This window comes from Malaya genurostris, chromosome 1, assembly GCF_030247185.1.
Source record: "Malaya genurostris strain Urasoe2022 chromosome 1, Malgen_1.1, whole genome shotgun sequence".
NCBI classification, from domain to species: Eukaryota; Metazoa; Arthropoda; class Insecta; order Diptera; family Culicidae; genus Malaya; species Malaya genurostris.
This window is the reverse complement of record NC_080570.1, coordinates 4700929-4715506: the sequence shown is the minus strand read 5'-3', so window position 1 is coordinate 4715506 and position 14578 is coordinate 4700929. Positions and strand designations below refer to the sequence as shown.

General features: G+C 39.5%; 3 protein-coding genes across 4 annotated transcripts in view; 2 read left to right on the top strand and 1 right to left on the bottom strand.

Annotated features, from left to right (window-relative positions):
* The first annotated feature begins 494 nt into the window (after positions 1 to 494).
* On the top strand, positions 495 to 1934 carry LOC131430668 (actin, muscle-type A2-like). The gene is made up of 2 exons (XM_058595818.1): positions 495 to 1082; positions 1148 to 1934. Exons 1-2 carry the CDS (start codon positions 632 to 634, stop codon positions 1825 to 1827), a joined length of 1131 nt encoding a protein of 376 aa, XP_058451801.1. The 5' UTR covers positions 495 to 631; the 3' UTR covers positions 1828 to 1934.
* Positions 1935 to 2182: 248 nt separating this feature from the next.
* On the top strand, positions 2183 to 8644 carry LOC131430660 (actin-87E). The gene is made up of 2 exons (XM_058595806.1): positions 2183 to 2341; positions 7168 to 8644. The coding sequence occupies exon 2, from the start codon at positions 7187 to 7189 to the stop codon at positions 8315 to 8317; it is 1131 nt and encodes a 376-aa protein (XP_058451789.1). The 5' UTR covers positions 2183 to 2341; positions 7168 to 7186; the 3' UTR covers positions 8318 to 8644.
* A 2758-nt stretch (positions 8645 to 11402) lies between these two features.
* The window catches only part of LOC131430653 (band 4.1-like protein 5), a 42297-nt gene continuing 39121 nt past the window's right edge, over positions 11403 to 14578 (bottom strand). For both annotated transcript variants that reach the window (XM_058595781.1, XM_058595792.1), the window contains one exon: positions 11403 to 13778. In XM_058595781.1, coding sequence (XP_058451764.1) covers positions 13641 to 13778 — 138 coding nt within the window. In that variant the 3' untranslated portion in view covers positions 11403 to 13640. The remainder of the gene's footprint in view (positions 13779 to 14578) is intronic.

The following is a 14578-nucleotide window of genomic DNA, read 5'->3' as shown; positions in this document are numbered from 1 at the left end:
GTGCCTACTACGATTTCACCATGAGATTAATGGAACAGAAATTCTAACAGTTGAAAGCATTTGTGTCAATTTCGAGCAGCGCCTACTCCGTTCTTTCGGTATTAAAGAATAACTAGGAACAAACTTAATTTAGTAATAGATGTGACTCGGTTGTCCGGGCTTTGTGTGGAGGAAACGTATATGGAAATGGATATGTTATGTTATATCGAAAAATAATCGAACTTTCAAACTCGATAACATTTTTTCACGGTTTACACTGCCGCTCCCACTGTGCAAAGTTACACCGAATCACCACATCTGCCGTTGTTCAAGCTAGTCCACCGAGGAAATGTGCAGATTCGCAGATTACATTCTCGCTACTCGGAACAGATTCGGTCGCGCATTCATAGAATAGGACGGCGATCGTGCACTCCGATTCTCCGGTAGTATTGTAATTGTCAAACAAAATGATGACGTAGCACCGTCGGCTGTCTGATTTTATCTCGCTCGGTCGCAGCGCCCGCACACAATAGCTCCGACGACTATTGATAAGGTCGTTATCGATAGGCTATAAATGGCCAATCGACACTAGGAGCCCACTTTAGTCATCGTTCGTCGAAGAAGCTCAGTTGAAAGCGAAACAAGTGCAAAGATGTGTGATGAGGAAATTACCGCTTTGGTTATCGATAATGGTTCCGGTATGTGCAAGGCCGGATTCGCCGGTGACGATGCACCACGTGCCGTATTTCCTTCGATTGTGGGACGCGCCCGCCATCAGGGTGTGATGATCGGTATGGGACAGAAGGACTCGTACGTCGGTGATGAGGCCCAAAGCAAACGAGGAATTCTAACCCTGAAGTATCCGATCGAACATGGAATCGTATCCAACTGGGATGATATGGAGAAGATCTGGCATCACACGTTCTACAACGAACTGCGAGTGGCTCCGGAAGAGCATCCGGTTCTGCTGACCGAGGCTCCACTGAATCCGAAGGCCAACCGCGAAAAGATGACTCAGATTATGTTCGAAACGTTCAACTGTCCGGCGATGTATGTGGCCATTCAGGCTGTGCTGAGTTTGTATGCTTCTGGACGTACGACGGGTAAATATTGACCAACTTTAGAAGTTATAATAGCAAATTGGATTGAAGAACACTTGAAATTTCAGGAATTGTAATGGATTCCGGTGATGGTGTCTCGCATACGGTTCCAATCTACGAGGGGTACGCTCTACCGCATGCGATTCTTCGTTTGGATTTGGCTGGTCGTGACTTAACCGATTATCTGATGACCATCCTTACCGAGCGGGGCTACACCTTCACAACCACGGCCGAGCGGGAAATTGTACGTGACATCAAAGAAAAACTTTGCTATGTCGCGTTGGATTTTGAACAAGAAATGGCCACGGCATCCACTTCGACCGCTCTGGAAAAATCCTACGAACTTCCCGATGGTCAAATCATCACCATCGGTAACGAACGGTTCCGCTGTCCGGAAACGCTTTTCCAGCCATCGTTCATCGGCATGGAATCCGTGGGAATTCACGAGACCGTATTCAACTCGATCAAGAAGTGCGACGTGGATATTCGTAAGGATTTGTTCTCCAACACCGTGCTGTCGGGAGGATCCACCATGTTTGCCGGAATCGCCGATCGGATGCAGCGTGAGTTGACCACCCTAGCACCAAGCTCGATCAAGGTCAAAATCATTGCACCACCAGAGCGAAAGTACTCCGTCTGGATCGGTGGCTCCATTCTTGGGTCGCTGTCCACCTTCCAGCAGATGTGGATCTCCAAGCAGGAATACGATGAGGCCGGCCCCGGAATTGTCCATCGCAAGTGCTTCTAGACCCTAGGTTTACAGTTACGTTCCGCTGTGTGGTTACGAAATCATCACACGTTGATACGTGTGATAAGCTAATCAAAATGAAAGAGAATAAAATTTGGGTTTCTTTATCACGAGATTATGCAATGTTCGATGATAGCCCCCCCAATCACCATCCAATGTACGAGTCACGTTGCTTCTAGCACCAAACCGTCAACGGCATTCATTCTGCGTCGGTTGGAGGGTTTTGAATTTTCCTTCGGCATGTAGGGAAATGGTCAAATTTTCCACACCCACTCGCGTGCCGAGACATGCGCCAAGGAAAACTTAAGACGTTCGCCCAGTCCAGCCGTTTGGTTTGACTGGTGGCCGAATATATTTCCCACCGTACGAGGGTATAAATATTGGATTATAGTAAATCCAATTAGCCAGTAGCATACCGGACTAGCAGCGAGCTGCGTTCTTGAGCTTGAGAAGAAAGTTGCACCAACTCGGACAGTGTGTCGAAAGTTCAGTTGTGTTTCGTGTAGTTTCCCAGGTGAGCACCGCTGGAAGATTTCACTCCTTTCAGTTGGGTACTGGAAATCGAATTCGTTTTTCCGATATGAGCGATAATTTTGAGTTTGATTGTCTATCTCGGTTTTATGTGTTCAAAAAAATTTCTATGAAAAAGTACAAACGATTGTGACCTATTTGTAAAATTTGAATTGAAACAATTTACAACCTGTGCATATTTGGTATACTAATAAGGATGCTTAGAATGACAAGAAACTTCATACCTTTTACTTCCTTCGTTTCGTCTTCGACTCCTCAGTGTATAGCAGTTCAAATTGAACTGCTAGTGTACCGCAGCAGTTCAACTTGAGTCGCTGGGCAGACGTGAAGTTCGACCCGAAACGTCAGCGAAAAAATTTTTAATTGTGGAAAATTAGTGGAAAGTTTGTGTGATCAGTTATGAATAATCTGAAAAGTAATCTATTATTTTGGAAATATATTCAGCCGACTTTTGTGTCTGGTCGTATTCAGGGAAAATCACTATCTAAAAAAAACTAACCTCAAAAATTTTTATGTGAATACATTCTACCTTAGAATGATGTACCCTTTCTAAGCTGTGGGTCTACGTTTAAACGTAAACGTCGCCATCAACTCAGTTTTATTTTTTTTAATTGCTGCCAACGAGATACACGGAAAGAAATCCGTTACTGATGTCATGATTATAAAATCATGAAGCCAATAATTTTTTTTTCTCATGAAACCATGAGGAAAAAGTCTTCTCCCATGAAAATTAATCGTGGTCCGAAAATGCGTTACTTGAGGAATGTATTTCTGTCAAAGCTCGTAACTCCAATTTTCTACCCGGATATCACTTTAAACCCTCTGCCTCATATGATGTGAGGAATTGCTTAATAGATTAAGGCAAAAAGCAGACATCGAAAAGCAAGAAGTACTGAAAATGTTTACATAAAGATAATGAACCGAATATTTACATTATTAGAGACTAAACACGTTACATTTTGTATGAATATATCTGAATGTATTCTAACATATTTGATGTGACTGTTGTTAGAATAACATTCCGAGAGCTAGCGTAAACCGAAAAATAAAGTCGACTATGAATTTGGAACCATCTAATGAAATAAGAAAAAAAAAATTTTCAACCACTTTGAAAAATTTGTTTCATAGATGTCACAACACAAGCTGTATTGATTCACCTAAATATTTTGAATAAGACGATTTTGCAAATGATGTTTCGAAGAAAAAAAGCAAAATCATTCCGCGGTATTTGCAAGAATTCGACATAGAGTTTATATTTAAGAGGGTTAATTTACTCGTGTTTTCATGCAGTTCGTTTAAGTGATTAAATTCTGAAACAAAAAATCAAAACTGAATCAATGAACGCAAGTGAACACGTTATTTTAGGTGTCATTGTTTTTCAAAAACATAATATTTTAATTGTTAATAATTCTGATTAGAAGAAATTTGTCGTGCCTTTCACTGTTTGGTTCTTCAAATGTATATATTTTTTTTTGTTTTGATTATAGAGGTTTTAACCTTAAGGTAGTTCGCCTCTTCGGGCCAGAAAAATTTTCTGACCCTATGTGCGGGGTTGGGAATCGAACCCAGGTGGGCTGCGTGAAAGGGCATCGACTTACCCATCACGCTATACCCGTCCTCGTATATAATTTGAGACATTAGTTAAAAAAAATATCCTTCATCACACCATTCCATTTAATTCATATTTAAAATTTTCATATTTTTAAACATAACGCCTGAATTTATATTACAAAGATTACCATCGTAGCAGAAACACGCCTGAAGTTATACCTATCAACGTCAAATGCGTTACGCTTAAATTTCAGCGAAATCATTCCAAATGGATCATGATCCGAGAACTTTTAATCATGGTGTATTATCATAACATGAGAATATACTCTTTTCCCCAAATCATGACTCGTTTTGCTCATTTCTAGAATCGGAATTTTGCCCGTGTATACACCCCGATTCTGAATTCCGTTCGAAATTTTGCATGCTGTATCTCGATCGAGTTCGAGTTTTCCATACAAAATCATAATTCGATCGAATTACAGAATGCAAAATTTTGACATTCGATCGAAGTAATCCGATTCGATCGAAATACAAAATAGGGGTGATAGATCGAGAGAAAGGATGACGAATGAAACAATGTTCCTTAAATTTACTCTGCACCAGAATGGGTAGAAGTCAATCGTTAATATCTTTTATTGTACTTAACACAGCAACATATTTTTTTCTCCATACCATCGGAAATATGTTCAGCAATTTGTGTTAGAATATTCAGAAGTGTGAGATAACCATAAATTACTCAAAATTAAAGCTCTCTGAAATGTCATAACAGTTCGGCTGAAAAGCTCGTATCGTTTAATAGAAACACACATTTTTTGCCAAAATTCGTTTTTATTATTCAACATAATTGCCATCAGAGGCGATACAGCGATTATAGCGATCTTCCAACTTTTCGATACCATTTTTGTAGTACGATTTGTCCTTTGCCTCAAAATAGCCCTCAATTTCAGCGATTACCTCTTCATTGCTTCTAAATTTTTTATCAGCGAGCATTCTCTTGAGGTCTGAGAACAGGAAAAAGTCACTGGGGGACAAATCTGGAGAATACGGTGGATGAGGGAGCAATTCGAAGCCAAATTCGTTCAATTTCAGCATGGTTTTCATCGACTTGTGACACGGTGCATTGCCTTGATGAAACAAAACTTTTTTCTTCTTCAAATGAGGCCGTTTTTTTAAATTTCGTTCTTCAAACGCTCTAATAACGCTATATAATAGTCACTGTTGATGGTTTTTCCCTTTTCAAGGTAGTCGATGAAAATTATACCATGCGAATCCCAAAATACAGACGCCATAACCTTACCGGCCGATTGTTGAGTCTTTCCACGCTTTGGGTTCGGTTCATCGCGTGCAGTCCACTCAGCTGACTGTCGATTGGACTCCGGAGTGAAGTGATGGAGCCATGTTTCGTCCATTGTTATATATCGACGAAAAAAATCGGTTTTATTTCGTTATAACAGCTCCAAACACTGCTCAGAATCATCAATTCGTTGTTGTTTTTGATCGATTGTGAGCTCACGCGGCACCCATTTTGCACAAAGCTTTCTCATATCCAAATATTCGTGAATAATATGTCCAACACGTTCCTTTGATATCTTTAGGGTGTCAGCTATCTCGATCAACTTCACTTTACGGTCATTGAAAATCATTTTGTGGATTTCTTTTCACGTTTTCATCGGTAACAGCCTCTTTTGGACGTCCACTGCGTTCATCGTCTTCGGTGCTCATATGACCAGTACGAAATTTTGCAGACCACTTACGAATTGTTGCTTCGCCCGGTGCAGAGTCTGGATAGCACTTATCAAGTAATTTTTTGGTATCGGCGGCACTTTTTTTCATCAAAAAGTAGTGTTTCATCAACACACGAAATTCCTTTTTTTCCATTTTTTTCACAATAACAAAAGTAGCTTCACTCAAAATGCAATATCTCACAAACTAATAATTAGACAGCTGTCAAATTTATACACGTATCTTTTGAAGGTTGGTACTAACTGAAAATGGTATGGATTTAATTCTAGTGGCGCCCTCTCATAGAAACGATACGAACTTTTCAGTCGATCTGTTAGTTATAGGGATTTTTAAAACCAAGATAGCGGCTTTGTTGATATTCTTCCAAATCGCTGAATAAATTGTATTTTCGGGACAAATTTGACAAGTAAGTTTGTGAAATTGATGTCAAATTAATGCCTATTCTCCATTTAGAAATCCTAGATGATGATGAATTTATCGTTGTGTATTTTTCAAATTTGAATCAATTTTTGTATGTGTCTGAAGATTGCATTTTTAATGTCGTGTCTCGTATACAACTCTGCAATTTTGTTTCACCTTATTTGACTGTGTGGCAGAATATTTTTTTAACGTCAATAAGTCGCACATTAATATTGATGCTCCATTAAAATTCTGCGAGTGAAGCATTGAAAGCAATCAATTCAACAAGTACGTACGATTATTGGTATTTGGAAGAGTGGAATAAGCATATTGGCTTTATTCGTATTCACGTTATCCAGTTTTGTGTCTGACATTACCCACCCAACTTTTTTTTGTTACTGGGCGCTCTTTGGATTATTTCTGAACCTTGATTTTCTTGGAAAAGACGTTTGTTCGCGCTTAATTCAGTAAAACTGTCATACGACGTATCAAGCTTCATGAAAATTTAAAATTTCAAATTCAAAGTGCTGGCGAAAATGTTATTAATTTTAGTTAGGTTTTACCTCTGAGTTTGACTTCAGATAATCAGAATTCCCGAGAAAACAAGATGCTCTTTATTCACTGTTGAAACCTGGTATGTGGCAAATAAATCTTCATAACATTTTACCTTGTCAGAACTTTAGCAGTTCATACCCGAACAACATATCATATCTAAACCATTTCTCGTTTTGTTAATTGTTATAAAATTTTATTATTCTAACTGCAAACGAGACCAGATTTATATCTTGTTGCGAAAACTGCTTATTGTCATAAACTAGTTACGGCTTTACGTGATGATATTTACTCCTCTTAGTCCGTTGCACAATTCGAACAATACTCTGCGACGAATAATTATTTTCTTCTTTGAAGCCGTTTTCAAACTCTGTGCGAATTTATGAAAAAAAAAACACGAAAACGTTGTATAGTGTTTTTTTCAACGCATCAGCTACTGCCACGTGTGTTGAAAATTGTCATGGCCTTCTTGGTTTTGGGGTATCAGAAGATTCCATTTGTCATTTTGTGTTCATGTGAATCGTTCTCGGATTTAACACGTTCTTCTCTTTTCGCAAATTCCAGATAATTACTCACCGCCAAAATGTGTGACGACGATGTTGCAGCCCTGGTCGTTGACAACGGTTCCGGTATGTGCAAGGCCGGTTTCGCCGGTGACGATGCACCGCGTGCCGTGTTTCCTTCGATCGTCGGTCGGCCACGTCACCAGGGCGTGATGGTCGGTATGGGCCAGAAGGACTCGTACGTCGGTGACGAAGCACAGAGCAAACGAGGTATCCTGACGTTGAAGTACCCGATCGAGCACGGTATCATCACCAACTGGGACGATATGGAGAAGATCTGGCATCACACGTTCTACAACGAACTGCGAGTGGCCCCCGAGGAGCACCCGGTTCTGCTGACCGAGGCTCCACTGAACCCGAAGGCTAACCGCGAGAAGATGACTCAGATTATGTTCGAAACCTTCAACTCACCGGCCATGTACGTCGCTATCCAAGCTGTGCTGTCACTGTACGCATCCGGTCGTACCACCGGTATCGTGTTGGACTCAGGTGACGGTGTCTCGCACACGGTCCCAATCTATGAGGGTTATGCTTTACCACATGCCATCCTCCGTCTTGATCTGGCTGGTCGCGATCTTACCGACTACCTGATGAAGATCCTTACCGAACGTGGATATTCATTCACCACTACAGCTGAGCGGGAAATCGTTCGTGATATCAAGGAAAAACTGTGCTACGTCGCATTGGATTTCGAACAAGAAATGGCCACTGCTGCCGCTTCTACTGCTCTGGAGAAATCGTATGAGCTTCCCGATGGACAGGTCATTACCATTGGAAACGAACGTTTCCGCTGTCCGGAATCTCTCTTCCAGCCATCCTTCCTGGGAATGGAGTCGTGTGGCATTCACGAAACCGTTTACAACTCGATCATGAAATGCGATGTCGATATCCGTAAGGATCTGTACGCTAACATCGTAATGTCGGGCGGTACCACCATGTATCCCGGTATTGCCGATCGTATGCAGAAGGAAATCACCGCCCTCGCTCCATCCACCATAAAAATCAAGATCATTGCCCCCCCGGAGCGTAAATACTCCGTCTGGATCGGTGGATCCATCCTGGCCTCACTGTCGACCTTCCAGCAGATGTGGATCTCCAAGCAAGAGTACGACGAATCCGGTCCCGGAATCGTTCATCGCAAGTGCTTCTAAGCGGCCACGATCGAGCGTCACAAACATCAGTGTTACTAGCTTTAATAATGCAAATTGTTTTTTGCAGAAATTTAATTCTTCATTTCGAACTAATCGAATCATTTCAAGACTGCCTTGTTCACATCGCGTTCGAGCGTTTGAGCGCTGAGTATTTTTTTGTGTTCCTTACTAGTTTTCGCATCCCCTTCTTTTGAGTGAAACCATCGACTCGAATTCGTTTCCTAGTGATTGTTTTACATCAACCTATTTATTAAAATAAAAAAATTATTACATATTAGCTGTACGGAAGAAGCCAAAGGAAAGAATAAAATTGTTGAACTTTTTAAACTTGAGTTTTATTGAACAAATTCACAATAAATTTCAATCGATTTGTTTTAGTCTAATTAAGACAATTTGATCAGTATCTAACGAGATCAACAGATTGCAAAAATGGCATGCGAATACGACTATGAAATTGAAAACCGCAAAAAAGTTACCACAGAGACGAGACTCGAACCCGTGGTTAGTTCCTATCCGTGGAAATCGTTTAACCAATTAAACTACCCTGCATGTCAAACACACGATGAAACAGCCAAATTGAACAGAAGACTACAAGGAATTCCTAGATTCTGGCTCCGTACTCGACTTCTGATAAGAGAGTCTCTTTTTGAAAAAATAACAATCGTCTTCCTGGCTGATTAAACTACATACGACTCATATTTAATAAATTTATAGCTTTTAGTCGGAATCCGATAACGACAAAACTATTAGGTTTTGAGTTTGATCAAATGTCGAATAATTTTTCTATTTTCACTTACACTGAGGTCTCTTTTTACGCGGGGATTACGTACCGCGTGAAAAAACCGCGTAACTTTGGAAATCCGCGTAACTTCGGAAATCCGCGTAAAAAGAAACCCCAGTGTATTATAAGTTGTAAAGTCTGTTGGCTAATCCGACCGACGGTTTTGTCCTCGTCATCTCTGTCGCATCTTGGGTTAGCTTTTTCCATTCTTCTTCAATTATTTTTTTGGAATTTCCAAAATAATTCACAATTTTCCAGAACTTAGAGTAGTTGGATGGAAAGAAAAACTCCACCCCGTCGTCGCGATACAAATAGTGACAGCTTGCCAAATCACACCAAAACTGTACAGATCCATTGTGAGCTTTAAGAACAGAAAAAATACACATTTTCAGGCACTTCTGCTTGTACATTTGGGAATCCATGGTCTTGTTTGTTTTTTATTTTGGGTTTTTTGTCCGCTACTACAAATACCTTGCCAGATCAAAACTTTCTTGCAAAATTACCGCCAAACACGAAAGGGACATGATCTTGACTGATGTCGTTGTAGAACTTTTATCTGGGAGGCTGCCCATAACTAATCTAAGGCTGACTAAAAATAAATTAGTTCGCGACAAAATGACTTGTAATTCGTGATTCGATAGGTATGAAAAGTCCATCGAGTGGTTATTTACAGTACTTATATTAAAGCTTCAAAGTTACAATGTTAGATGGATACATTTCTCCAGTTTCAATGAAATCTTGAACCTTCCTCTTGATGGACCCCGCACAGTGGATATGGATACAGAATCAGTGCATTTCTTCAAATTTGACCAAAACTACTTATTATCTTCAACTGCATCGGCGCTTCATCGCAGTTGCTACTTCGAAATTGCTCAGTATCAGTATCGATCTTGTCGACAGAATACCACTCCGGAACGACCTTGAAGTAGTAGCAGCTGGCCAAATATTGCCAAAAAATTAACCTATCCCAAATTAAACAAATTAAACCAATTTTCAGATCACAAACTGCAAATCGCTTGCCAAATCATGTTACCCACGTCCAGTAGAAATGTAATACTTTTGACCGGAAAGCTTTATTGATTTTTGATTGGTTTCAGTGCTCTACTTTAAGTTCGGAATCCGTATCCAGAATTTTCATTCTAGAACAAAAATTCAGAATTCCGAAACAAAATTTAGAATGTGAATCTTGAATTCATTCTAGATTTTGGATCAAAATTTTAGATCTGAACCAGAATTTTGAAACTGACTTCTGAGCCTGGATTTAATTCCTGATTCCAGTTTCTAAGTTCTTTTCCATGATTTAAATTAAGCATACTGGAATTGGAGTCGGAACTTGGATTCTGGAACTAGATTTCGGAATTGGATTCTGTACTTTAAGTCAGGCTCGAAATTCAAGCTCAGTGTTCAGTTACAGAATTGAATTTGGATCCTTAAATCTGAAAATGAAACTGAACACAACTGAATTCTAAAAATAAATTAATGTACTAAACTTTTGATCTGGATTTCGAACCTGAATTTTACAACCGAATTACGGAGCCAGAGCAACAATTCTAGAAACGAGACAGTGAAAGTTATAACACTCACATAATAAATCAAATAATATGAACGATTATTGATATTCGAAGGTGTGAAAGAAGCATGTCAGTTTTGTTCGTATTCGCGTCCTCCAGCTATGTCTTCGACATTACCCACCCGCCCGTTTTTGTCAGCGTACGTTTATGAGGTTTTACAGAGGTGCGCAAAGGAATCTGACACCATTTTGTTCTCCGGTTATACTGGAACCAAACACGGCATCGGAAGGAAGAAGAATGAAGGTTTATCTTCGTCTAGTAGTTTTCCATCATGGAGCACTGGAGTGTCGCTCACCGCGTTTTTATTTATAACTCGTTTTTGAATAATCCCTTACGATCATTAATACGTGTATCCTGTCGTTTATTTTAGAACCCCGTTCCCAAGATACTAAATGTACCAAAAGTCAGGTAGAAGGTATCCGCATAAATCGCTCTTAAATCTGGTTGTAGCGTGAGGCATGAGATAAGGAATTGCTAACCTTTGACGACAATTTGACCGCTAACAAAACGTAAATTTAAACTGGTTATGTATATGGCATTTTCCAGACCATAGAATTGAGCATTGGGTGGTAGTGAAATCTGATGACTTTTTGCAATACCTAAATGGGCTCCAGATAAGGAAGAGTCCAATACATGGATTATTTTGGACGAAACCTTCATTATTTTTAGTTCTAAATAAGTGGCAGTGAAGATACAATAAAGAGAATTTCGGATAATTCAATTCTTAGCCGGCTACAATATTTTAAATTTTATTACACGATTCATCACTAATGGGGTCATCGATTGCGTAAAAAGACCTCTCAAAAAGTTGCTATCTTCAATCGCTGAAAAACCATCTTACCATTAATTCGATTTACTTCATCATTCAGACTATTCGGTGTTTGTTACTCTCTCTCGCTCTCTGTTTATTTATACACCACTTAAGTATCGTGTGGCTACAAACGTCCAATTTCATAAAAGGTATTTTGTTAAAATTTTGTATATGGATAAAGATAAAAGTTTTGATTCTCGCTCTCACGTTTCGTTTATACTCTTCTTCTTCTTCTAAAAGGTGATTTTTTTGAGGTTAGGATTTTCATGCATTAGTATTTGCTCAGATTTTTTGAGGTTATGATTTTCATGCATTATTATTTGCTCAGTATGCTCTGACATTTCATCATGAAGCCGAACGATCTGCCACAACGTCGAATTTTCAGTGAATGGGCCCTAGAAAAGTTGGCAGAAAATCCGCTTTTTTATCGACAAATTTTGTTCAGCGATGAGGCTCATTTCTGGTTGAATGGCTACGTAAATAAGCAAAATTGCCGCATTTGGAGTGAAGAGCAACCAGAAGCCGTTCAAGAACTGCCCATGCATCCCGAAAAATGCACTGTTTGGTGTGGTTTGTACGCTGGTGGAATCATTGGACCGTATTTTTTCAAAGATGCTGTTGGACGCAACGTTACAGTGAATGGCGATCGCTATCGTTCGATGCTAACAAACTTTTTGTTGCCAAAAATGGAAGAACTGAACTTGGTTGACATGTGGTTTCAACAAGATGGCGCTACATGCCACACAGCTCGCGATTCTATGGCCATTTTGAGGGAAAACTTCGGAGAACAATTCATCTCAAGAAATGGACCGGTAAGTTGGCCACCAAGATCATGCGATTTGACGCCTTTAGACTATTTTTTGTGGGGCTACGTCAAGTCTAAAGTCTACAGAAATAAGCCAGTAACTATTCCAGCTTTGGAAGACAACATTTCCGAAGAAATTCGGGCTATTCCGGCCGAAATGCTCGAAAAAGTTGCCCAAAATTGGACTTTCCGAATGGACCACCTAAGACGCAGCCGCGGTCAACATTTAAATGAAATTATCTTCAAAAAGTAAATGTCATGTACCAATCTAACGTTCAAAATAAAGAACCGATGAGATTTTGCAAATTTTATGCGTTTTATTGTTTAAAAAAGTTCTCAAGCTCTTAAAAAATCACCCGTTATATCAATAAGGCATCTTCCTAACGAATATATTTTCTTCTAGAATAATAATATTTAAGCTGACTGGTCGTCTCAAGTACCGTCGTCAGCTGGAGTAGGATAATAACTTTTAAAATTATTATTACGTCGTCACATGCAACCTCGGCCCGGTTGGGATCGGGTGAAGCAAAATAGAACAGAAAAAAATCCCTCTGAATAAATACAAGTTTTTGCACTTCACTTCTGTTTATAATTCGATTATAACACGGTACGGTTCGCCAGATTTCTCTACCTCGACTGTCAACACTTCATTCAATGGCACCAGAATCTTGTTAGTGCACTTACAAGTTGGTGATGCGACAACAAAGTGGTCTTAGTGGAATATGTTCAGGTGGAGGGCCGGATTGCAAACGCGCAAAGCAACCTTCACACCACATTCTATTCTGTGCTGATTTCCGAATGTATAAAAGCTGATGCTGGATTCGATGTACTCGCGGTATTTACATAAAACAGTACCATTTTTTTTTGAATAAGCAGGAGAATGCATCGGTTTCATTCAATGTATTCAGCCTTCAGGAAGCACCTATCTTGCTTTGAGCAAATTAGTTTAAACCTTCTGTGGATTTTAGTGCCACATAAATTCGTCGACTTTAGAAAAGCTGGTTCTGCTGGTATGTCTTGTGGAATGTGTTGAGATCATTTAATACTATGCGGATAACTGTAGCTGCTGCTAAAAGGGAGGTGTTGCTCGATTTGCCTGGCAAAATACCTGACTATACTGCCTGTAACATTCGTTTTTAAGTACTTAGGACGGGTATATTTTTTTGAATAAAAATACCATCTCTGGTGCCTGGTCTTCTAACAAACAACAGAACCTTCTCGAATCGTTAAACAATAAAAACAAGCACAAACGGTCAAAACGGTATACTAGCATCTAGTATGATCGGTAGTAGTTACTAATTTACATCAAAAACACATAAAACAAACAAACGAGCTTCCCCGGTCGGAGCCCCCATCTACAGTTGCGTAGTAATGACCGACTTCCGGATGATGGTAGCCTCCTTGGTCTTGGTTGAACCGGTCACCACATCGGACGACACGAGCCACGGTGAAATGTCCATCGAGTGCGGTTTGATGTTCTCCTTGAGGGCTTCCTGCGTAGTCGATTTGGTATGATAGAAAGATGGACTGATTAGTGGGGTGTTAAGTTACTTTACAGGAAAAAATTATTCACCAAACATTCCGTATTTAAACTCAAACTTAATGGTACTAAATAATCGTTTAATTTACAAGCATGTTAGCGTTTTAGTGATGATTTGATTAGTAGTCAAGCTTACAATTTGCTAAGGTTATTAGTAGCGTGTACTTACGTTTAAGATTTAGGAAACTTCTTCGTGACCCATGCTTACCATATGTTAGACTAATAAAATATAAACTAATTCAAAAAAAAAACTTATTCTATGTGAGTGGAAAATTTACAAATCTATGTACAGTGCTCAAACTAAACATGCTTTAAAAAACAATTGCTTATATCATAAACATAAATTGCAAGCGGAAGCAAATTAACAATTATCTTTTGTTACCGTTTTTTTGTATTTAGGTGTTTTTCGCTATTCGTGAACAATTCTAGAAATTATCAGCAGAAAAAGTGGCAAAATTAGGATCGACTTTTTCCGATTTGTATGAAACTGTGCTTGGCGGTGGTGTTTTCTTCTTCCGTGCCAGCACGTACCAATGGATACCGGTTTTGCATCATTTTGTATGATAGTTTGAAAGTTTTGATACTCATCGCCCTTCAATTTCGGAACCGGAAGTCGGATCTATATGAAACTGCACAGTATCTTTGAAGACACTAGGAGCTTTAATATTATGATTTGTGAAAATCAGTTCAACCGTTGCTGAGAAATCGAAGTAAGTTCCATTTTTTTGTCACTATTAAAGGTACGTTCGAAAG